Consider the following 22,506-nt stretch of genomic DNA (forward strand, 5'->3'; position numbering starts at 1 on the left):
GTGGAAGCTGTTCTAAGTCTACACTTAGCAAGATGGCACCATTCACTGTGGGACACTGTGAAGGAGAAAAGTTCTCAACTCCATTTATTGGCAGGTGAATGCCTGAGCCCCAGCAGATCTCAAAGGTTGTGGTAATTGTTTCCAGCTACCAACCTGTAGATAAAAATTAACATGGGTGCAGAGAATGGAGAGGAACATACAGCTCATTTCTAATTAGTACTCATAGGCACTTTGGGGACACTCTCATCTTCCTTTTACTTTGCAGCCTTAAGTGGAACTATGGAAACATTCTATTTTTGCCATGACATTTGTACTAACAGTGTATCACAGGGGTCCCTCTACACCAGTAACTCTACTTTGGTACCAAAATGTATTTAACTACTAATCCCAAATCCTCTGATACAGCCCTTCTCCTCCTCACCCCACCCCTACCGTGGTCCCTGACATCTTGCCATTTAATTGAATCTCTTCATCTCCTTCTGTACCCTCCACTCTGCCAGGAAAAAGAAATGCTTCCTGCCCCTGGCATTTCCTTAATTGCATGCAGACGCGGTTGGATGTTCTTTGCGAGGCTGCTGAGTCAGAAGCCTGGACGGGCCAGCTGCAGTCTTAATGAACTGACTCAGGAAGGAAGTGCTTACAGAGATGGTGTACCGTGCAGTCAGTGGGTGGGAGCAAATGTCGGCTAGAAGACCTGAGCCTTGGGAAGGGGCGGCCTGATTCCCCGGGGAAGAGCATTGGCTGGAAGTCTGGAGGCCTGGGCTGGTCTCTGCTCTGCCACTAACTTGCTGCATGACTTTGGTAAGTCGTCCCCTCTCTCCGAGCCTCAATTTCCCCATTTATGAAAGCATGGGGCCGGCCCCAGGAGACCCTGTGGGAGCACCAGAGGTTCTCTGAGTGAGGTCCCCACCAAGAAGACAGTCTCCTGTGAGGATATTAAGAAATGAGTGGGGAGCAGGAGGGCTGTTTCCGAAAGAGCCCCAGGAGTGAACCACAGGACGGGGCAGAGGGACTGCTGGCGCCCAGGGTCGGGACTAACGAGGGCAGCCTGGAGAGCAGTAGTTAGAAGTTGGGGAGAGACAGAATGAGAAAGACAGGAGAGAACCCTGAACCTGTGAAGTCAAGAAGAAGGATTGGGTAGGGGTAAATTCAGAAGGGCCCAAGGAAAGGCTGTGTGGTGGGGGGTCTCGGTGCATAGGAGCGTGGGGCCAGCCTACCAGGGCTCTGGAGCTCTAAGGGAGGTACAGAAGGCAAGCTGAGACCAGAAAGAAGGAGGTTAAAAGCGGGCTTCAACCACACAGACAAGCCTTATATGTTCATATCAGGCTGATTTCTAAAGGAAAACGGGTGCCAATAATATACCCACCTGGGGTGTACTTGATCCCTGATCTTCACTCTGGAGCAGAGGGGATTTTGTCTACCTATAAAGCCCTAATAGCCTGTGCTCCACCTTAAGGGCCCATTGGAAGAAGCTGGGGTGCTATGCAGAGCCCGGAGCAAGGCTTTGGTCCCAAGCATGCAGCCTCACGAGAAGAAAGATGCTCGGTCTCCGGGTCTTTGCGTGTGTTATTTCCTGTACCTGGAGGGCACCCAGAAAATCCCCTCAGGGTTCTAACATTACCTCCTCCAGGAACCTTCCCTGGCCCTCTCACACTTCACCCCCACTCCTCCTGCGTGCTCCCACAACCCCATCTACTTGCCTTGTTCTGATGCTTCCCCAGTGCACTGTGGTTGGCTCCTTGCTTTCCTATCTCCTTAACTAGTAGCTCTTTCTTCTTCGTTTTAGTTCCCCAGACCTATCAGAGAGCCCAGCGCTTGCTAAGTGCTGAGCCAATATTTGCTACATGGATGTTGACCACTTGGTGTCAGCCACAAGGCACCTCAGGCAGTCCTGCCATAGGAGACATCAATGGGAAGACCTTTGTGCATTATACAGAAAGAGTCCATGGGACTTGTGTCTTTCTGTTGGACGCACAGCAGGAGGTGTTAAACTCACACGAGGGACGCGGCAGCTTCCAACAGCCCCGTTGTGACTAGAAATTTCTTCTAGAATCTTCCTTGCGCTGGTTGGGGTGGGGAGCACAGCAGGGAGTGAGGGGACAGAATCCTGCATCCAGAACACAACTCTGAAGGGTTTTTTTTTTCCTTAGAGCCAGAAAAAGAGGGATCACTCACCCATTCTCCATCAGATACTAAGCTGCTGACTGCCTCAAGGACGAACTTCTCTCCCTTGGCTTTCCAGGCTTGGCCAGATAGGTAGAGAGAACATGGACGAACATTTACCGTGTCAGGCATGGAGCAGATTGCCTTATATAGTTTTCTCATCTAATTCCCAGGACCACCCTCTGAAGCAGGAACTATTGTTACCGCTGCTTTATAGACAAAGCGACCTAAGGAACCAAAAGGTTAGTTTACCCAAGATCCCACAGCAGGGTAGTCTGGAATGTCTGCTACTGAATTCTGGCTATTCCCACCCCCCATATCCGCCCCTCAGAAGGATTGTTACACTTAAAGACCCCTAGTCAGGTTAGTGGCATTGGTATTTTCAAGCAATTGTTTTAAATGACCACGTTCTATATTTTTGTTGTTTTAAACGATCACGTTCTATGTTTTTGAAAGATGCTAGCAACAAAGAGGACATATGGGTGGCAAATGAGCACACACAAAGATGTTCAACGGCATTAGCCATCAGGGAAACACAAATCAAAATTCTAATGAGATAATATTACAGACCTATTAAATAATACAGATGGTAGCAAGTGCTAGCAAGGATAAGAAGCAACTAGAACTCCCGGCCAGAGCTATCTTTGGTGACAGAAGGCAGCACAGCGGTTACCTTTGTGAGAAGTAGAGGTGACTGAGAAGGGGGGTTTCAGAGGTAAAGGTCTACATCTGGGTGATGATTCCGACGGGCGTGTTCACTTCATGAAAATTCATTAAGCTTATGAGCTGTGTGCTTTTCTGTCTGTAAAGGTTTATTTAAGTAAAAAGTTTATGGAAAAGTAAATTATTACAGGGGCACCTGGGTGGCTCAGTCGGTCAGGCGTCCGACTTCGGCTCAGGTCATGATCTCCCGGCTTGTGGGTTCGAGCCCCGCGTCGGGCTCTGTGCTGATGGCTCGGAGCCTGGAGCCTGCTTTGGATTCTGTGTCTCCCTCTCTGTCTGCCCCTTCCACAACTGTGCTCTATCTCCGTCTCTCAAAAACAAATAAATGTAAAAAAAAATTTTTTAATAAAAAAATAAAAAAAATTTTTTTTTAAAAACTAAGTTATTACAAAAGCAAAATACGTTCATTGTAAACATCATGCCAGCCTCCAGTTCTACTCCCCAGTGGCAATCGGTGTTACCTGTGTTCCTTTTCCATCTAGGCATATAGATAAATATAGCTTTATTTTTCTTACACAAATGGGGCACGGAGGTAAAGTGCCTCCCAAGTCAGAAACAAGGAGCAAGGATTTGCCAACAAAATTCACTTTGGGAATCTGGGATGGAGATAGGCAGCTGGTAAGAAGAGAGATTGAGGATTCCGGTCACGCTGGCAAAACTAATACCTGCAACCAGGCCAACCTTCCAAGTATCCCTGTCCCCAACATCATTTGTCAATGCTGATTATCCCGAACCCCCTCCTACCTTACTCCTCCTGAGCCTTTGGAGTGTCAGAGTCAATATAGTCAACTAGGAGATGGCTGCACAATGAACAAGGATAGGAGGTTCTGGATCAGAAAAGCCAAGGACAGTAGATGGATGTTGAACGCTGGGATTTGTCAGTGGAGTGCTAGAAGCCAGGATACAAAGTGATGGCAGGGATCTCTCCTCCTAGGGAAGCTTCTCTGAGATTCTTTCTATTCCAGCCCCCTGGCTGGCTAGGTACTCCTCCTTAATGTTCCCACAGCAGTCTGTATTCCCCTCTACTGTGGCACTTCTCACTTTGTTTTATGTTTGTCTGCTCCTGTACTGGTTGGCTTCTCTGAACTGGGACCTCCTGGCAAGGTAGGGAGCACCATTATTTTATTTTATTTTATTTTATTTTATTTTAGAGAGAGAGAGAGCACGAGGCAGGGAGAGGAGCAGAGGGAGACAGAGAGAATCTTAAGCAGGCTCCATGCTCCGGGCAGAGCCCGATGCAGGGCTCAATCCCACGATGCTGGGATCACGATCTGAGCTGAAATCAAGAGTCAGACGCTCAACTGACTGAGCCACCCAGGCGCCCTGGCACTATCGTCTCTATCCTCGTCTCCCCAGCATCCAGTTCAGCACCTGGCCCACAGCAGACACTCAGTGAATGTTGATTTGAGCAAATGAACTGATAGAAAGAAATGTCTCCTGTAATTGCTTCTTACCAATCTAGCCAACAACGGCAGCATTGTGGATGGAGGCACCAGAGAACACATCATCTCTGGCTTTTTGCTGCAGATCTACATGGAGAATCACACATGGGGCGACAAAGATTCTCAAGGCCAGGTAGGGCTTTGCATTGGAAGCTTGAAAATGCAATGTCTGGCTTTGAAGAAGATGTATACCGCAAATAATTTGCTATGCGTTGATAATGGAAATTTTCATTTTCCATTGGCTAATAGAAAATAAACAATGACTTTTAAATTATCTTCCTTTTAGTGTGATGTGTTTAGGTCAACATGTTGATTGTTTAATGTTTTAAAAAGTGTGATTTCTTTTTGCCTTCCAGATCCCGCAGAAATGTCTGAAAGGAAACTTTAAAAAATGAATCCGTACGGGTTTTTTGTTGTTGTTGTTGTTGCAGCATTGTCTAATATCATATGACTGGAAACAACCTAAATGTTCGTCAATAGGGAACTAGTTAAATAAGTTATGGTATATCATCATACAGTGGAATACTATGCAGTTGTAAAAAAAAAAAAAGAAAGAATAAAGAAGCATTTGCTGACATGGAATGATCTCCAAAATATATTGTTAAATGAAAAAACAAAGACGTAGAACAATGTATTGTATACTACTGTGTGTAAAGTAAGGGTGGAGGAGAATATCTATGTACTTGCTTGAATGCACGTAAAGGCATCTCTGCAAGAGATCTAAGAGACTGACGACACCGGGTGACAATGGAGGACTGGGAGAAAGCAGTGGACGGGAGACTTTGCGTTGCACATTCGTTCTCTTACGCCATTTACCTTTGTAACCATGTGAATGTATTATGTGGCCAAAAATAAATGTAAAAAGAACGAAATCACAGCAACCATGGGGAACAAGAAAAAGTGAAATAAATTTTGAGAAATCCGAACAAGTAAGAAAGGCAATGGCTGTGGACTAGCAGACAGATGAGAGCATTGCACTGCAATGCAAGAACTCGGAGGCGAGAGTGGGTTTTCCCAAGGAAACATCAAGCTCAGAGACAGTAAATGCGAAGAGCAGGGGTAGGCTGAGAGGTAACCATCATGGTAACTCATTAAAGAGCTGCGGCCGAAACAGCTGGGACAGGTGGGCTCTTTCCCCCTTCTCTCCCTTCCCCCATGAACCCTTAGCAGCAGCATTTGGCCTTTGCCCTCAGGCTAAAGTTGCCCCAGGAGGGCTCTGGGGAGGGTGCTAAGACCTCCACGAAAGACAGGAAAAAGAAAACAAAAGAAAACCCAGCATCAGTCAAGAGTGAAACCCTCTACAGGGCTTCACCCCAGAGAAAAGCCCTCCTGGTTTCATCGGTTGTGGGGGTCCCTGGCCTTCCTGCCTCTCCACCCACATAACCTAAAGGGAAGCCTGCCTGTTGACAGGCTCCACCCACTGAAACAGAACCCGCAGCCAGCCCTCCCATTCCGGAGAAGGGTTTGTGGGGGGAAACAGATCAATGCAATTTGCAGAGGAAACCCATGCCGTCTGCCCATAAAAATGAACATAGTTTTTCATTCATAAATATGACCAGACAACTAAGGGTCATCAGGCATTTGAGGAGAACTACCAACATGAAAGAGAAGAACCAAAATAAACGAGTGGAACTGACCCCAGAAGAAAGAAAGATAACTAAAGGAATAGAAGAAAACTTAAATATATTGTGACTTCTCGCCAGAGAAGCTCGCCAGTGCTATTCTATCAGATTCGATAGAAGGTTGAACAACTCCCCTTTCTTCTTTTTTTTTTTTTAATTTTTTTTTCAACGTTTATTTATTTTTGGGGACAGAGAGAGACAGAGCGTGAACAGGGGAGGGGCAGAGAGAGAGGGAGACACAGAATCGGAAACAGGCTCCAGGCTCCGAGCCATCAGCCCAGAGCCTGACGTGGGGCTCGAACTCACGGACCGCGAGATCATGACCTGGCCGAAGTCGGACGCTTAACCGACTGCGCCACCCAGGCACCCCAAACAACTCCCCTTTCTATGCCCTTAAAAAAAAAGTTAGTAGATTGGCAGAGATTCACTAATTCCTTGCCATGGGTCAGGAAGCAAGGGTTCTGAGCTTTGAGTTTTTAACGGTCTCTTTGCTCTAGGAGCCAATGGTAGGGAAGTCAAATGAGTCAGTTATGAGGCAACATGGCACATGCAATGATAGATTAAGCACAGAAGATAGATTAAGATGGAGTAAACTTTCCACATTGTCTGCTGGGAGGGGATATTTCAGAAGGGGTGTCTCTTCCTCTACCTTAATGGATAAGGGCAGAAGGAGTCAGCATGAGCGCAGGGAACAGCTTGAGCAGGAACAGCACGTTTAGGGGGATAAACCTGGCTTGACATGGCAGGGGACAGGTCGTGTGTTGGGCTAAGAATTGAGATGCCGTGCCCTAGGCTAGGGTTTGCCAGACATGTTCAGGGCAAAGAGTCCGTGTGAGGCCCTTTGTAGAACAAACAAAATGCTGATGCATTTAACTCTTTCATATGTACCGGAAATAATTTTCCTAGCAGAAACTATGACGGTGTTCTAGGTTATCAATATAAAATCACAACCACAAGCATACGCACACCCAAGACAAACTGTTGAGGTATGATCCATTGTTTTCTGAATTTTTCCCTTGGTACTTATTCGCGGCAATGCAGTCACTAGTTAGCAGGAGAGCGGCAGTGAAACAAGGGGACAGAGATTTAAGAAAAGTTGGCATAAGAAAAACCGAAAAGTGAGCCAACCTATTAACTTAATGCTCTCTGTGAATTCAGAAAAAGATGGCTATTATTTGACCTTGGTTGTAGGCACTTTTGCGCGCTCCAGAGATCTACGGATCTCTTGGAAACTAAGTTTAAGAATCACTTCTGGATGCGTTAGGCGGCTGGAGAATTGTTTTAATGTGTACTTATTCTGAGAGAGAGGGAGGGAGAGAGAGAATCCCAAGCAGTCTCCGCGCTGTCAACGCGGAGCCTGACGCGGGGCTTGAACCCATGGACCGGGAGATCATGACCTGAGCTGAAATCGAGAGTCGGACGCTTAACTGACTGAGCCACCCAGGCGTCCCTAGGCAGCCGAAGATTTTTAAAGGGGGCCAACACCAGGGCAAGGCCACTCTTTTTGGGAGGAGAGACGGGTGTGGGGTGTCCTGACACAAAGGACAAACTGGTACAGAATCAGAAATCAGAAACTAGAGCTCAAGTTTGGAAGTCGGCAAGGCAGCCAATTGTTGTAGAGGACCAGGCAGAAGAAGGACGAAAGAAAGAGGAGGCTTCCAGGAGTGAAGGGCAAGCAAGCTATTCTGGAGCTAATCCCGTCCATGTTGAACATGCCAGGGCACTGCCCACCTGTTTCCCTGGGTCTGGGGCAGAGTCTGAGGGAGTCAGGTCAGATTAGATGAGATGGTCAGTTACAAGATTCAGAATTAACGTTCTGCTGGCAGTATGAAGGGGGGGTGGGGCAGGGCAGGAAGGGAAGCAAGGAGATACATTAGGAGAATGCAAGTCAGTAATCTAGGAGAGAGGGGATGTGGGACTAGACTCAGATGTTGACAGGAAAAGCGTAATGGCTATCGAGAAGCTTTGGGGAAGAAGAAGCCACTGGGATTGGGGAGGAATCTGGGCAAGAGGTAGGGAAGAGTCGTGGCTGGCATCCAGGTCTCTGACCCAGGCAGTTAGGCGGGTGTAGCAGCACTCTTCCCCAAGATAGGAAGAACCTTGAGGGAGAACGGGGCTGGGCAGGAAGTGGAGTCAAGGGTAGGGGTGTGCAAATGTGAGGCGGCTTTGGGATGCCCAAGTGGAGACGCTGAGCGGTGGCTATACTTACAAATCTGAGATTCAAGGCCATGGTTATAGACTTGGGATTTATCACAGTGAGGGTCATAGTGAAAACCCTGAGGGTGGACGGGAATCGCCCAAGGAAAACGTGTGGAGAGGTGCGGAGGGGAGGCGCAGGGAGGAGAGGAGGGTAAGGATAGGGAATACCAACGTTTTTTTGTTTTTTAAATTTTTTTTAATGTTTATTTACTTCTGAGACAGAGAGACACAGAGCATGAACGGGGGAGGGTCAGAGAGAGGGAGACACAGAATCGGAAGCAGGCTCCAGGCTCTGAGCTGTCAGCCCAGAGCCCGACGCGGGGCTCGAACTCACAGACTGCGAGATCATGACCTGAGCCGAAGCCGGATGCCTAACCGACTGAGCCACCCAGGCGCCCCGGGAATACCAAAGTTTTAAGGGGAACAAAATAAAAAAGGGGATCACACAAAGAAGTATTCTGAGAGGCAAGTGGGCAACGCTAGAAGGGTGACAACAGAATCGTAGGTCAACAGACTAATAGAAAAGGTCACGCAAAATGCACTCTAAGAAAGGATTCGGCCCAAACGGTTGGGCTAATAGTGGTGTGGGTAGTTCCCGGGGAATGGTGGGGGTGGAAGTCAGACTGCAGGGGGCTGAAGTTGAGAAAGCGGGAAGCAGGGAGATCGGACAACTTTTTCTTAAAGGCGGTCACGTGAAATGAAGCCTGCCGTTGCCCCCATCTCTGGGGTCCCTTCGGCGTCCTGTCCCTGGGCGGTTGGCCGAGCTGATCTTGGCAGGGCCCTCGCCGTTCTGGCATTCTGTGATCTGGTAACCATACGAAACTGGCTTTGGAGAAGTCCCCGAGCCCCTGTCTGGGCGCCCGTGATCGTTTTCCTTCAGTGGAACGGAGGTTACTTGTCGAAGGACTGAAGCCTCTGACCTGACGGATGGAAGTTTATCATGTGCATCGAAGCCACCTACTTGGCAGATGCAGTGAGGAGTTGCACAGATCTGGGCCCGGGACAGGATGCTGACGCGTGGGAGGGGAAGAGAGCAGGTGCTAACTATACGGAGAGTGTGCCTGCCGGAGCACTTTGTGACATTTCCTATTTGTCTCTCAAAACAATTTTATAGGAATCACCAAAGTGATCTCATCATGGTTTCTTGACCAGGTTGGGATGTGGGGTAGGGATTTCCACAGCCGCTTTTATTTTGAAGGCAATCTGATAAGACGACGCAAAAACCATTGAGAAACGCATAACCCTACACCCCTCGATGATTCAATGTGTTGTCAAAACTTTGGGTGTTTTTGACGTTGTTGTTCTCTTGGTTTTTACTAGCGTGTAAGGAGGTAACAATTATTTCGAAAACTCACTCTCTTCGGCTAAACCAATTCCCCCAAATTCAGGGCGACTTGTTTGTCTATTGCTTAACACGTCTCAAAGATCTTTTGTGCACCTTTTTTGAAGTTTTTTTTTTTTAACGTTGATTTATTTTTGAGACAGAGCGAGACAGAGCATGAACGGGGGAGGGGCAGAGAGAGAGGGAGACACAGAATCCGAAACAGGCTCCAGGCTCCGAGCTGTCCGCGCAGAGCCCGACGCGGGGCTCGAACCCACGAGCTGTGAGATCATGACCTGAGCCGAAGTCGGACGCTTAACCGACGGAGCCACCCGGGCGCCCCGTGCACGTTTTTATTTGATCTTCACAACAGCCTGTAGGCTAGGCAAGGCAGCTCTTTGGAGATGGGGAAACTGAGACCTGGAGAGGTCAAGTGATTTGTCTGAGGTCCACAGCGATTTGTTGGTGGAGCAAGGACTAGAATTCAGGTCTCTTAACTGGAGCCTATTGTCTCTATTCCGAGCCATTATCTGACAGATTAGAACAGCGTAGACAAGCAATCTGGCTAAGTCAAGCCAAGATTCCCACTTTAACCTCGATCCCAGAGTTTGGGACTGATTTCTTTCAAGACCCTACTCCTCTTGGCCTTGGAGAAATTTATTTTTCTCGAATTACCTTTCCAGCTAAATTCTATTTAACAATTGTCAGCCCTCCTTTGTGCTTTATGCCATGCAGACCCGACTTGACAAGCTTCTGGGATTTCGTTGGGTTTTAAAGATGAAAGGAGTCTCGAGGAGCAATTCGCCAGTGGCCCAGCAGCCACAAAATCAATCCAAACTGTTGTTGACGTTTGTTTCTTTCCCCATACGCCAGGTTCCTGGGTGGTATTAGTAAGATTGAAATTGAAATAAGTCGGTTGCTGGTGGATGAATTTGTCACTTTCCTTGAAACTGGTGAACCCAGAAAGTTAGCGATAGGAAAAACACTGCCATTGTCTGTTAAGAAGCCTATGACATTTCAAGGCAAGAATGAATGTATGGAAGAAGAAACTTGTTTCTTCTTTACTAACAAAAGGGAAAGCCTGGAAGGGAATGATATGGGTAGAATTAAAAAAAAAAAAAAGAAAAGAAAAGAAAAACCTTTACGTAACTTTTTTTTTTTTTTTTTTGCTGGGAGAGAAGACTGCGAAACACAATTTCCAGGAAGTGTGGGCTGCAACGATTGTGCGCTCTTAACTAATCCTGAGTAAGGTGGCCACTTTGACAGTGTTCTCATGCTGCTACTGCCACCTCCTCGGGCTGAAGATCTCGTTCCAACTCTAACACAGCATGATCGAAACATATAGCCAAACTGCTCCCCGCTCCGTGGCCCCTGGACCACCCGTCAGTATGAAAATTTTTATGTATTTACTTACTGTGTTTCTCATCACCCAGATGATTGGGTCAGCACTCTTTGCTGTGTATCTTCACAGAAGACTGGACAAGGTAAGACGAACCACAAGCCCTTATTAATTACGTGTGGGGGTCCTTACCGCCGGGCGGGACGGTTGGGGTCCGTTCTGCCCCGATGGGCAATGGTAGGAACCCAACTAGAGACACGGTCTTGTGGCATCACGTCCGGCACCTCGTCCTGGAGGACAAGGTGTCCTCTTCTGGCCTCTGGGCGAGAGCCTGGGCTCTGGAGTCAGACTGCTTGGGTTCAAACCGCGACTCGGCTCCCTATTGGCCCCGTGATCCCGGGCAAGTCATTTTTTTATTTCTAAGCCTCAGTTTCCACATTCGAGAAATGGGGATGAGAGTAGTGTCCACCCCGCAGGTTAAGTGAATTTGGCCTTTGTAGCAAGCTTCGAACAGGCTTTGTCCTATGCGGACACTACCTGTGGTTATTCGCTCAAGTTTTGCTTAAAAACTACACTTTTCTTCTGCTAGAGACAGCTTTTGTTTTTTAATTGCCGACTAGAGGAGAGTGTGAATTTGATCTGAAACGTCCTAGTGCTTCAGAGCAGCGCAGACACGGCTAAGTCCCAGAATTTGCACACTTACGGCAAACGTGGCGTTCTCTCTGTAATTCCTCAAACACTGATGGTAGCTGCAAGCCCCTCAGTCTCCCTCTGAGGGGTTTTACCTTCTTAAGCGGCTGGACTTCCAGGAGCAACTTAGCAGGCGGTTTTGCATCCCGAGGGAAAAATAACCGTTAGGATTTATCCTGTCTCCGTGTGTCTTTCCACTTCCCCCGCGGGGCATTGCCGGCCGGGCCAACAAAACATCGATCATATATGAAGAGGAGAAACTTGATCAATTATCTGGCTGGTCCGAAAAGTCCGGGTGTAGGAATGGTGGGCGTTCGGCCTCCGGAGGCTGCATGTTCCCAGGGATGTTTGAATGCCCTCTGTTGGGAGGCCAGCCTAGAACTAAGGATAAGGAGGGGCAGGGATGGTCGAGGCCATCCACTGGGTTAGTCAAGTTTTAGCTTTCACAGCTGCGAAAAGAGGGGGGTTCTGGGTCTGTTTGTTTGTGTTTGGCCTGGTGGGCTCTTTCAGTCAAATGCACAAACTAAAATGAAGTAGGCAAAGAAGCTCAGCAGAAAACTGTTTTATAGACTGGGCTCACAGTGACCGAGCATTACTGGACCAATGAGGGATAGATCATTCTAGAATATTGCTGCTTATCATACGTGGACAAAATGCACACTTCGTGATGGAAGTTTATTAGAATGGCTGTGATTTCTACCTGGACTTTCAGATAATATGGTGTTTTAATTGCTGCCTTTGGTGATTACACTGACAGACGTCATTAGCTGCATGTTCCAGAATTATGTTTCTCATGTCCCTGTCCCTTCACAGATAGAAGATGAAAGGAATCTTTATGAAGATTTTGTGTTCATGAAAACATTACAGAAATGCAACAAAGGAGAGGGGGCCTTATCCTTACTGAACTGTGAGGAAATTAAAAGCCGGTTTGAAGCCTTTCTCAAGGTAAGGAGCCCAGTTGTTCGTTAAAGTGTCATCGAAACGCTTTGCTGCTTTTGCTAGGTCGGGAGACGGAAACCTGGCAAGGTAAAAGTGTAGACATTTGTTTCATATACCTACATACGTAGGTGCATACATACACGTGGGTAAAGGTATCTCTCTCTCCCCCCTCCCCCCCCAAAAAAAGGAAAGGAAAAATGAAGCCGAGATCCCATGTTAAAAGAGAAAGGAGAATGGGAGGGGCGCGTGTTCATAGGAATGTTCTTGAGAAGAACAAAAAGGCCTCTCCCGGGGACATTACACGCTCTCACGGCCGCATTCGCACACATCATGGGCTCACACATGCAGCCGCCTCTGTGAACATGACGAAGGACACCGACTTTGTCCTCCGGTATTTTTTTGTCTTTCCATCCAAACCTCGATGCCTTCTCACTGGGGACCTGTGGCCACCACCATCACCACGCTAGGTGGCTACGGTGGGTACCAGGGACTTCGCAAGGCTGATGCTCTCACACTGGAAAGAATGTTTCTCCGGTGACAGAATTTCAGGCGCCACCAAAGGGAGGTCTTTTCCTTTGCTCGTGGGGAGAGGTGGGGGGAAAGGGGGACGGACTTTCTCGGTGCCGCTCACACCAGACCCTACGTAACACCACTTGCTGGTGAAGCCAGTCCACCCTAGGGCCGGGCAACACCTGAGACGGACAGAGGACCCAGCAGGAAATCACTGCAGTCACTGGGGCCTCTAAAGGGTACCCCAAACAATAAGTTTTAGAATGTCATTTACAACATGGACTCCATCATCACGGACAAGGAGTCTAGAAGCTCCTTTTCCTGAGGCAGAGCATCAAAAAGTCTTTGCCTGTTCTGCTCCTCAGAACACTAAGTACCCTTGGCCCTCAGCTCGCTTTGGGGCCGTGAATAGGAAGCAGCTCCCCACGTTGAAGGCAGTTTGGTGCCAATCGGGGGGGGGGGGCGGCATCTAGATAAGCCAACAGGAGTTGGTTCTCACGTATAAATGATGTATAGTTTAGGGACTCCCGGGTGGCTCAGTGGGTGAAGCATCCGACTCTTGATTTCAGCTCAGGTCACCATCTCACGATTCCTGAGTTCGAGCCCCGCATCGGGCTCTGTGCTGACAGTGTGGAGCCTGCTTGGGGTTCTCTCTCTCTCTCTCTCTCTCTCTCTCTCTCTCTCCCTCTCTCTCTCTCTGCTCCTCCCCTGCTCGCACTCACCCTCTGTGTCTCAAAATAAATAAACATAAATAAATACATACATACATACATATATACATGCTCTGCAATTCAACCCGGGAGTAAAGGGCTTACGATGCAACCTGAGCTTACGCCTGTCCTCCTGCACTGTCCCTGAGGCGGAATTTAATCCAATAGCGAAGACGCCGAAGCCTATGAAGGTGTCACCTACAGGAATCAGAACGCAGCCCGAATCTGCTGCTGGCTTTGGCGTTCTTTATGCCAACCTAGGGTTTAGATGGAGACTCCTCCTTCTCTGCCAGGCTTGGAAATGACTTGAGTTTCTCATGACTTGAGTTTCTCTGGTTCCTCAAGGATTCTCGCCAGAACCACGGGGCATTGGGAGGTGTTGCAAAATTAAAGCCACTTTCAGAACAACAGTCAGTCATCCAACCGGCCTGCTTAATGCGCTCGGCCTTGTGACCTTGGGCAAGTGACTTCACCTCCCTGGGCCTGTTTTCTCGTCTGTAAGTGAGAGGGCTGAGATTATCTGCTCTGCCGTGCGGTAATTATACGATCAGCCTTGCGTTCCCTCCAAGGCAGTGCGAGTGGCTGTTGGGTTTTCTCCTCTGCCCATTGCTAACGGCTCTATTTTAGGTCAGATGGTGTAAAACTTCCCAAGCCAGCCTCCCAGGATAAGAGCGAGGAGGACAGCCGGCTTGGCCCCTCCAGCTGCTTGCCTAAAAATAGTGACAGCTCCAAAGTCTCACATGCAGAAAGGAAGACCTTCTCAACATGCCACCCAGGGCTCCTTGCGTGTAACAGAGGAAGCCCCTTGCCTCTCCTGCCACAGGGGCGGGATCCAAGGCAGCGCCCTGTGTACCTATGATACGCGCAGTGGTTAGACAACGAGTCCTTTTCCAAGACCGACCCCCTTTCCAAGATCCGTTCTCCCAAATTTCTCATTCTAAACAATATTTTGGAATCTTAAAAAAAATCCAACAGGCCAACCGCATAGTAACCCCAGACTGGATTTTAATATTCTTAGTGAGCGTTAACAGGCTTTCTTTCTGGGGTTCACGGTCTGACTGGTCCAGGGCAACCTAAGGTTTGATTTGGGGGGCTCCAAATCATAGGACTTGAAGGGGTCCTAGAAATCACCGGATCTAAGGGTGCCTGGGTGGCTCAGTCGGTGTCTGTCTCTTGACTTCAGCTCAGGTCTTGATCTCAGGGTCGTGAGTTCAAGCTTTGCACTGGGCTCCACGCTGAGCATAAAACCTACTTTAAAAAAAAAAAAAAAGAAAGAAAGAAATCACCAGATGCAATGATCAACCCAGGACTTCAGTTTTCTCCCCAGTAGTCCCTACCCAGAGGTCACCAAACTCTGGACACCTGTAGTAACAGGCAACTCATTATCTCCTGAGGCAGGGAGCACCTACCTGTCACTTGCACAGGATGGGATTCAGGGTTTATGCTAGGGTAAGTGGAGGCAGCATGTTGAAGAGTGTAATTTCACACTAAAACATACTACCCACCCCACCCCGCTAGACTGGTCAGTTCCAGGGTCGTCTGCCCGCTGAGGCCTGAGACGTCTTTGAGGTGTCAAAACATTTCCTCTTCAAGGTAAAGGTCCGCCTGTCCATCCCTCCCTGCCACATGGACCTCCCACTAAGAGAGAAATAACCAGTCCCAGATTTTCTGAAGGTCAACTTTAAGAAGTCTTTCAGTCGAGGTGGGGAGTGAAGCAAGGGGGAAAAAGGCTCTGGGGAGTGCGGCTGAGGGAAAGTTCACAGAAAGGCAAGGCTGGGCACATAAAAGACAAACTTTGCTGACTTCACGTTTTCACGTAGCCTAAAAGTATCTCACCCTCGATCATCACACTCCATTTTTGAAAAGACACTAAATACTCATTTGTTTACTTGCTGTCTCACAAACATTTTCCTGTCACCGCACTTTCTCAGCGCCACCATCTAGCTCAAGTGGAAAGTTAAAGCCCTGCGGGCCCCTGTGAGCATTTCGAGGCTCAGATTCCCCGCCAGGGCTCTGTGGCTTACACCCTCGCATCTGGCAACCGAGCTGAGCCCACAACGAGACCCCCAACGGTACTGCCACGGATTCCTTCTGGGGAAGAACGGAAAAGGAAGGGCCCTATAGAAAATGGAGTCCGGTAATGGGACTTTGATGATCAGATGTGAAAATACTACCTTGTTCCTCCCTTGTATTTAGAGTCCAGAGTGATGGTGTGAGCTCAGTCGGCCTCTGAATGTGATCTCATGGTTTCTGCTCTTGGCTTCCACCCCAGACCCCTGGGGTGACCTCATGCCAGCCAGTTAAGCCCTCTAGGCCTTGTATTCAGGATCTTTAAAATGGCAGCCGTAGCCATTATTACCTTCCTGCTTGCGTTGAGGGCTGTCCCTGTTCACTTCTTTGAGTACCTCCAGCTTTCCCCAGTTGCTAAGTGAAGAGAAACCCCTTAAGAAGTGTTGCATTGGCCTTTGAACGCTGGCATCACTGGGAGATTATCTGTGTTTCCCATCTGCCGATTACTCTAAATAAATACAGGCCACGCAAGGCGACCAGCAACCAGAGAATTTCCTCATCCCCTTGACAGGGATAAAAAAAAAAAAATGTCCGAGGGTCTTTTCATCGTCTGGAATTTCTTCCCAAGGTCGAACTTACTCTTACCATTTCCTAAGAGATTTCAGACCAATCTTATTCCAATAGACACACACCATGCTTCGTGTTTAATATTATTCTATATACTAGTCCCCAGGGTAGAAACGTCTCCCCATTCAGCATTATTTGTCAATACCTGTCAGAGGCAGGGAGGCTGGGGTCATAGGAAGGGTCAGCACCACAGCCTCTGGTCTGGAGAGAGCACCACAGTGGAGATTAATAAGGCCCAGATTCCGCTTCCAGGTTCGCCCCTGGGCTTTCTGGGCTGTCAGCTCATCTGTCAGAGCCATGGGCTCCCAGTCAGGATGATGGGATTAATGACAGGATCTAAGTCCGTGTGATAATCCTCCCCAGGAACAGGCGATAAAGCAATGACAGACGCCCAATGAATGATACCTCTAAAACCCCCACGCCCGATTTCCTGTCAAAATGACCTTTTGCAATGATTCTTATTTTAGGAGATAATGCTAAACAAAGAAACGAAGAAAGAAAAAAATGTTGCAATGCAAAAAGGTACGTTGCTCTCTACTCATTTTTATGAATACTTAAAAAACTAAAAGGAAGCTTTGGGCTGATGACACTGAACAGCCCGGTTGATGAATGAGGGAACTTTTGGCCCTAGAAATAAAACAGGAATACGATGGCCAAATCGACACCTTCTCTAATGCCTGCGATTTGGGAAGGCTTTGTTTATACGTGTCTATGGGGAAGTCATCATTTGGGAGCAGGGGCGTTCACCGCTCAGCGATAACAGGTTTCCATGGGGGACCGTGGCCAGTGGAGCATCTGGGATGGAGGAACGATACCGTGTGACGACGTTCTACTCTTCGCCCTGTTCTTGATGTCAGAACATCTCAAACATCTCAGGGGCGGAAAGGGTCTCGACTGGAAGGGTTCTCAAATGTAGCACCACCCACACGATACGCATCTCCTTCACAACGGCACTGACCATCTGTCCTCTGATCCAACATGCCTAGGCACCTGCTGTCTCATTCATCATCTGGGTCCATTTTTAAGTGGCTCTAATAATGATAATAAGATTGCTATACCACTCGAGAGAAATCTTTTCTCCTCTGGAGTTGAAAGTCGTTCCTGTAATCTCCCACTCACTGGACCCAGTTCTGCTCTTGGGGGCCGTACTGAGCAAAGCAGAATTCTTCTTCTTATGCGGCAGCTGTCCAGATGTTGGAAACGGCAGTCGTGGCCCTTGAGCCTTGTCTTCTCCAGGCTGAACACCCCCAGTGTCTTCCACTGTTCCTCCTATGATGCTTTCTAGGGCCTTTCCTCTCCCGCCCACCTCCTTTTCTGGACACTCGCAACGGGTCATCTGATTTCCACGAAGGTTTTTGTCCTCAGAATGAAATTTGAGGAACCAGTTCACATGGATGCTGCCTAGCGGTCTGCAGGGAAAGGATCAACTTGACGAAACCGCTCATCTAGGTCATGCAATTCGATTCAATATTTATAGGGCACCTCCAAGGTGTCTGACATCAGGCCCATTACCGGGGGGAGGGGGGGGGGAAGAAACTTCCTCATAGTCTCTGCACTCAGGAGATCAACACCTCTGATTAAAAAGCAAGCTTTCTACACGAGAAACAACTCGAGATAGGCACAATAGTTTGGCCTGTTGCCTGACCACATCAGACACGGCCTGGGCGCCCAGTGAGATCCCCAGCGGATGGGAGCTGTTTCCAAAAGCAAAGCTTCCAAATATGTTTCATGGAGACCAGGAGTTTAGCCGGAGTCCACGTAGGTAGAGAGGAGTCGGGTATCGAAGAGCCATGAGGGGAGCAGCCTCGGTGCCAAGAGCCGGTTCAGGCGTTCAGATTCTCGAAACCAACCTGTCCCTGTGGCAGGGACTTCAGACCACTTTACCTTTCCTTTTGCGTAACCGGTTTAAGCCCGGCCTCTCTTACGTGGCTGAGAACTAGATCCAATGGCTCTGCGGGCAGTTTCGCATTGCTCTTGGCCTGACAGTTGGCTCTTGGTTTCAATTTCAGGCGACCAGGATCCTCGAGTTGCAGCACATGTCATAAGTGAGGCCAGCAGTAGCACAGCGTCTGGTAAGTCCAAAGCATCTGAGTCGGGCACCCGGGCGGGAGGGCGGGGATGCTGAAGCGACACGGCCTACTGGGCAGGTTCCTCTCTTCCCCTGGGGCCCAGTCTACCAACCCACCCATACACCTCTCGTCCGCCCTCCTTTGTCTTCAAAGTGAGCTCCGACGGACAGATGGGCCTTGAAGGGACAAAAGGAGGTGGGAAGCAGTCCCGACGTCCTCATTATGTTCTTGTTCAATGGCCGATTCCAAATGATGGATTGCTGGGTGGAGGGACCATTATTCTGACAACACAGAAGACATGGCAGGGAGTGAGTGACCTCCCGACTGGGAGCATCCCTCATGCTAACCCCTCCTCACTGTGCGTAAATGGGCCTCCGGAGGTATTTCCCGCCATCTGTCAATCCCTGTATGATTAACCCCAGGCTCGCTGGGGCCAACCCCGGGGAAATTAAAGGTAAAATCATTCTGCAAAGATCGATCGTTAGCTTTTCCGACGAAGTAACAACAGACGACGCGCCGTAATCTTTGCAACTCTGAATGATTTTATTTCCATATGTGTTCTGCCATCATCCTGGCTCTGAGATCTTTTTCGACCAAACGCGTGCCTCGGGATAGCCAGTGCCAGAGAGTGCGTTGCATCTGACAAATGGGTGGAAATGTGCACACGAGCGTGAAACCGCCTCGGGAAAACATGCAGCACAGTGCTCCAGAACGGAGTTCGACACAGGATGTGTATGTGTGTGTGTGTGTGTGTGTGTGTGTGTGTGTGAGAGAGAGAGAGAGAGAGAGACACACACACACACACACACACCCACAATGAGAAAGAGACAGAGATAGAAATAGAAGACAGAGAGAGAGGAGAGGAGACACCACCTCATATCTGAGGCAGCTTGGGCGTCTCAGTGGGTGTAACCCATAAATGATTGTCGGAGATCATGATATGGAAGGAAGAGCACCAGATAGGAAGTTTTTGAACCCTGAGATTCCAGGACCGTGACTACCACTTGCTAGATGAGCTCGGGCCCGTGCCTTCACCGCTGTTTCCTGCCTCGTTGACTCACGGGGTGGCTCTCAGCATCACATCAGCCAATGTGGAAGAAGGCTACACTGTCATGTGCTCTACAAATGTAAGGTGTCATTCCTGAGCTTACTTTACTGTACTTTAGATGGCGGAAGAGCCGCGTAAAGCCCTTCGTCCCCACCCCTTGTTCCTACAACATTTAATAATTCTGCCAAGTAGCCATTCTCAGAAAATACACTTATGGGAAAACATCACAAGTCGATGGGCATGTCCGGGGTGGCTGTTCGCATGACACTGGCGCATCCAGATCGCACGACAGCAACAGAGCCACCACCTAGAAGAGTAGCTTCCCACTGGTCTTTGTCCACCTGTACCCTTGGATATATTCCACGGCGCTCAGATTCTGCCCAAAGCCCCATGATCGATATTGGTCCTAGCGTATTTCCCCATCTGCATCCCAGGAGGCCCACAGGCGATCAGATGCCAAGACAGTAACATCCCTCACCCCCCCCCCCCCAGTCCCAAAGCCGTCACTCCTGCCCGCTCATGCTGCCACAAACTTGACCTGGATCCCACAGCAAGGACAAAGATGAGGTAAAAGGGCTTAGGAAAATAATGTTGGTGGACTAAAAGATAGAGAACCCGCGCCCTTGTTTTGTCAAACGGTCCCAAAGTGAAAACCCCGTAATGAAGCGTCCTTTCTGGACTGGTCTGGAGGGCCAAGAAATGTCAGACATTTCAAAATGCCTTTCCTGTTACCGAAGGATGAGTCTTGACAGGTTGAATCTGATGCCCCGATAGACCACCAAATAGGAAATTTAAGAAAAAAAAAAAAAAAGAGCTCAAGGAAGCAAATGATCGATACTTTCACTTCTCCCCAACCCCCACAGCCGGCAGTCTAGCTCTCTGTGGGAGCTGAGATTTGAAATCGGGCGCACACACTACTTTGAACCCACTCAACATCTCAGCCGAGAAAATGGCACCCTGTTGGTGGGTACTCAGGTTTCGCCACAAGAACACAGGTACTTTCAAGTTGGTGACGCCCCGCTACAATGGAAGATCAAAACACACAGTGAAATGACAGGTTTATTTTCATACTTCCTTGCCTAATTTTAGTCCTTGCTGTGGGAGGCAGGTCGGGCTTGCGACAGCACGATCAGGGAGGAAGAAATGGGGTCTCTCCCCTTGTGGGCTAAGGCTGAGCTACGTGGAACGGGCAGCTCTCGGACTTTGTGAAATCCCAGGAGAGCAAGATGCCAGTGTTCCTGTTAGCAAGGGCTTTGTCTGAGCGGGTTAAGCGTGCGTGACTTATGACGTGGAATTTTGAAATCACTCACACCTTAAAGTTCACGGGCAAATCGGCTTCCAAAGCTCTAAAGGAAGAAGGAAACTCACCGCGTTCAGTGGCTGTACTTAATCCTCAGAACAAGTTTCTGAAAGACGCTGTGCTACCAGCCCCGTGTTACAGAGGAGGAACTAAAAAGCTCAGAGAGGTTAAGTGACCTGTGCGGGCTTGCACGACGTCCGGATTGGAACCCAGCTCCGTCGGAAGCCGCTGCCGAGTTGTCAGTAGCTGCTCCGTGGACGGAGGTCCGGGAGGGTCCTCAGGAGCCCCTCTCCCCCCAAACTCTCATTCGTAGAGGAAGCCAGGGTCCCACATTAGACTCTGTGTTGTGTTAGAATGCGAACCACGTACGCGTCATCTCACCATGAATCTCCCCTCTCCATTGCAGTTCTCCAGTGGGCCCCCAAAGGCTACTACACCATAAGCAGCAACTTGGTGACCCTCGAGAACGGGAAGCAGCTGGCCGTTAAAAGACAAGGACTCTATTATATCTACGCCCAAGTCACCTTCTGTTCCAATCGGGAAGCTTCGAGTCAAGCTCCGTTCATAGCCAGCCTCTGCCTGCATTCCCCGAGTGGATCCGAGAGAGTCTTACTCAGAGCTGCAAATGCCCGCAGTTCCTCCAAACCCTGTGGGCAGCAATCCATTCACTTGGGAGGAGTCTTCGAACTGCATCCAGGTGCTTCGGTGTTCGTGAACGTGACTGATCCGAGCCAAGTGAGCCACGGGACGGGCTTCACGTCTTTTGGCTTGCTCAAACTCTGAACACTGGCACCTCGCAGGCCGCGAGGCCTGCAGGCCGCGGCTGAGCTCACGCTGGTGGTCTTCTAGTACAGCAAAGCAGTTAAGCCCACCCCCTGTTGAACTGCCTATTTATAACCCTAGGATCCTCCTCGCGGAGAACTATTTATTATACACCCCCAGGCCTGCAGGGCTGCGACTCGCGAACCGCGGGGCCGAGCAGCCCAAGCAGGCCCCGGGTCCGTCAGAGTCTATAGTCTGAAGCGGCAAGCCCCCCCAGCCCCCACCCGAGGCAGACGTCCGGAGAGTCCCATGAAAAGACGAGACCATTATGCACAGATTGAGTTCAGAGTAAACGGCAGAAAATTCGTCAAGTTTAGTTTTGTGTCTTTGCGTGCAGTGTCTTTCCGTGGGTGATGTCTTTGATTACTGAAGACGTTGTTTCCGGGTTCCTGCGGCCCCTACGATGGAGGGGGCAGGCTCTAGAAAGTCTGCTCTGCAGCGGAGAACTGAAAAACCCTGCCCACCCCCCCCCCCCGGCCTCCCCCCGCCCCACACTCATTCTCTCCCTCCTCCGCCCCCCTCATCCGCACACAGTCAGGCTGTTACTACTCGGTTCTCTTATTTCAACCCTGTCCCGTCTCCACCACTGTAGGTGGGAGGAAGAGAGCAGAGGCAGCCGCTCTCAGCCTGCCCACTCCTCCTCCCGAAATGACTGTATTTAAAGGAAATCTCTCGTATCTACCTGCAGTCTCCATTGTTTCCAGAGTGAACTTGTGATTATCTTGTTATTTATTTTTTGAATAATAAAGAGCCCTTAACATTACTGCTGTGATCCAGCCCCTCGAGCCTGCCGCCGCCGGGTTGGGGGCGGGGGTGGGGGGATCTTTCCGAGGGGGTCTCTCTCCGACCTTGGTGATGTTTTCGCAAACTCGGTTCTCAAGCTCGGTTGCACCACAAAGTATCTTGGTGACAGCACAGTCCCCGGAGGTCTGCGATAGCCTTTGATGAATGATGTGAATGAAGCCCGTTCAG

General features: G+C 49.2%; 1 protein-coding gene and 1 long non-coding RNA gene across 3 annotated transcripts; both read left to right on the top strand.

The window, feature by feature from the left end:
* The first annotated feature begins 551 nt into the window (after positions 1–551).
* LOC102902285 lies at positions 552–5,205 on the top strand. 2 transcript variants are annotated; one of them, XR_442514.4, is made up of 4 exons: positions 552–801; positions 2,151–2,405; positions 4,243–4,461; positions 4,685–5,205. It is a non-coding gene; the product is annotated as an uncharacterized LOC102902285 (long non-coding RNA). The 2 variants fall into 2 exon arrangements; XR_002152374.2 differs by having other exon boundaries at positions 4,349–4,461.
* A 5,589-nt stretch (positions 5,206–10,794) lies between these two features.
* CD40LG (CD40 ligand) lies at positions 10,795–21,496 on the top strand. Its single transcript, NM_001009298.1, is given in 5 exon segments — positions 10,795–10,954; positions 12,313–12,444; positions 16,763–16,817; positions 18,305–18,367; positions 21,119–21,496. Coding segments are annotated over 5 exon segments (783 nt in total). The 5' UTR covers positions 10,795–10,798; the 3' UTR covers position 21,496.
* Positions 21,497–22,506: the final 1,010 nt, after the last annotated feature.

Source organism: Felis catus, chromosome X (genome assembly GCF_018350175.1).
Source record: "Felis catus isolate Fca126 chromosome X, F.catus_Fca126_mat1.0, whole genome shotgun sequence".
NCBI classification, from domain to species: Eukaryota; Metazoa; Chordata; class Mammalia; order Carnivora; family Felidae; genus Felis; species Felis catus.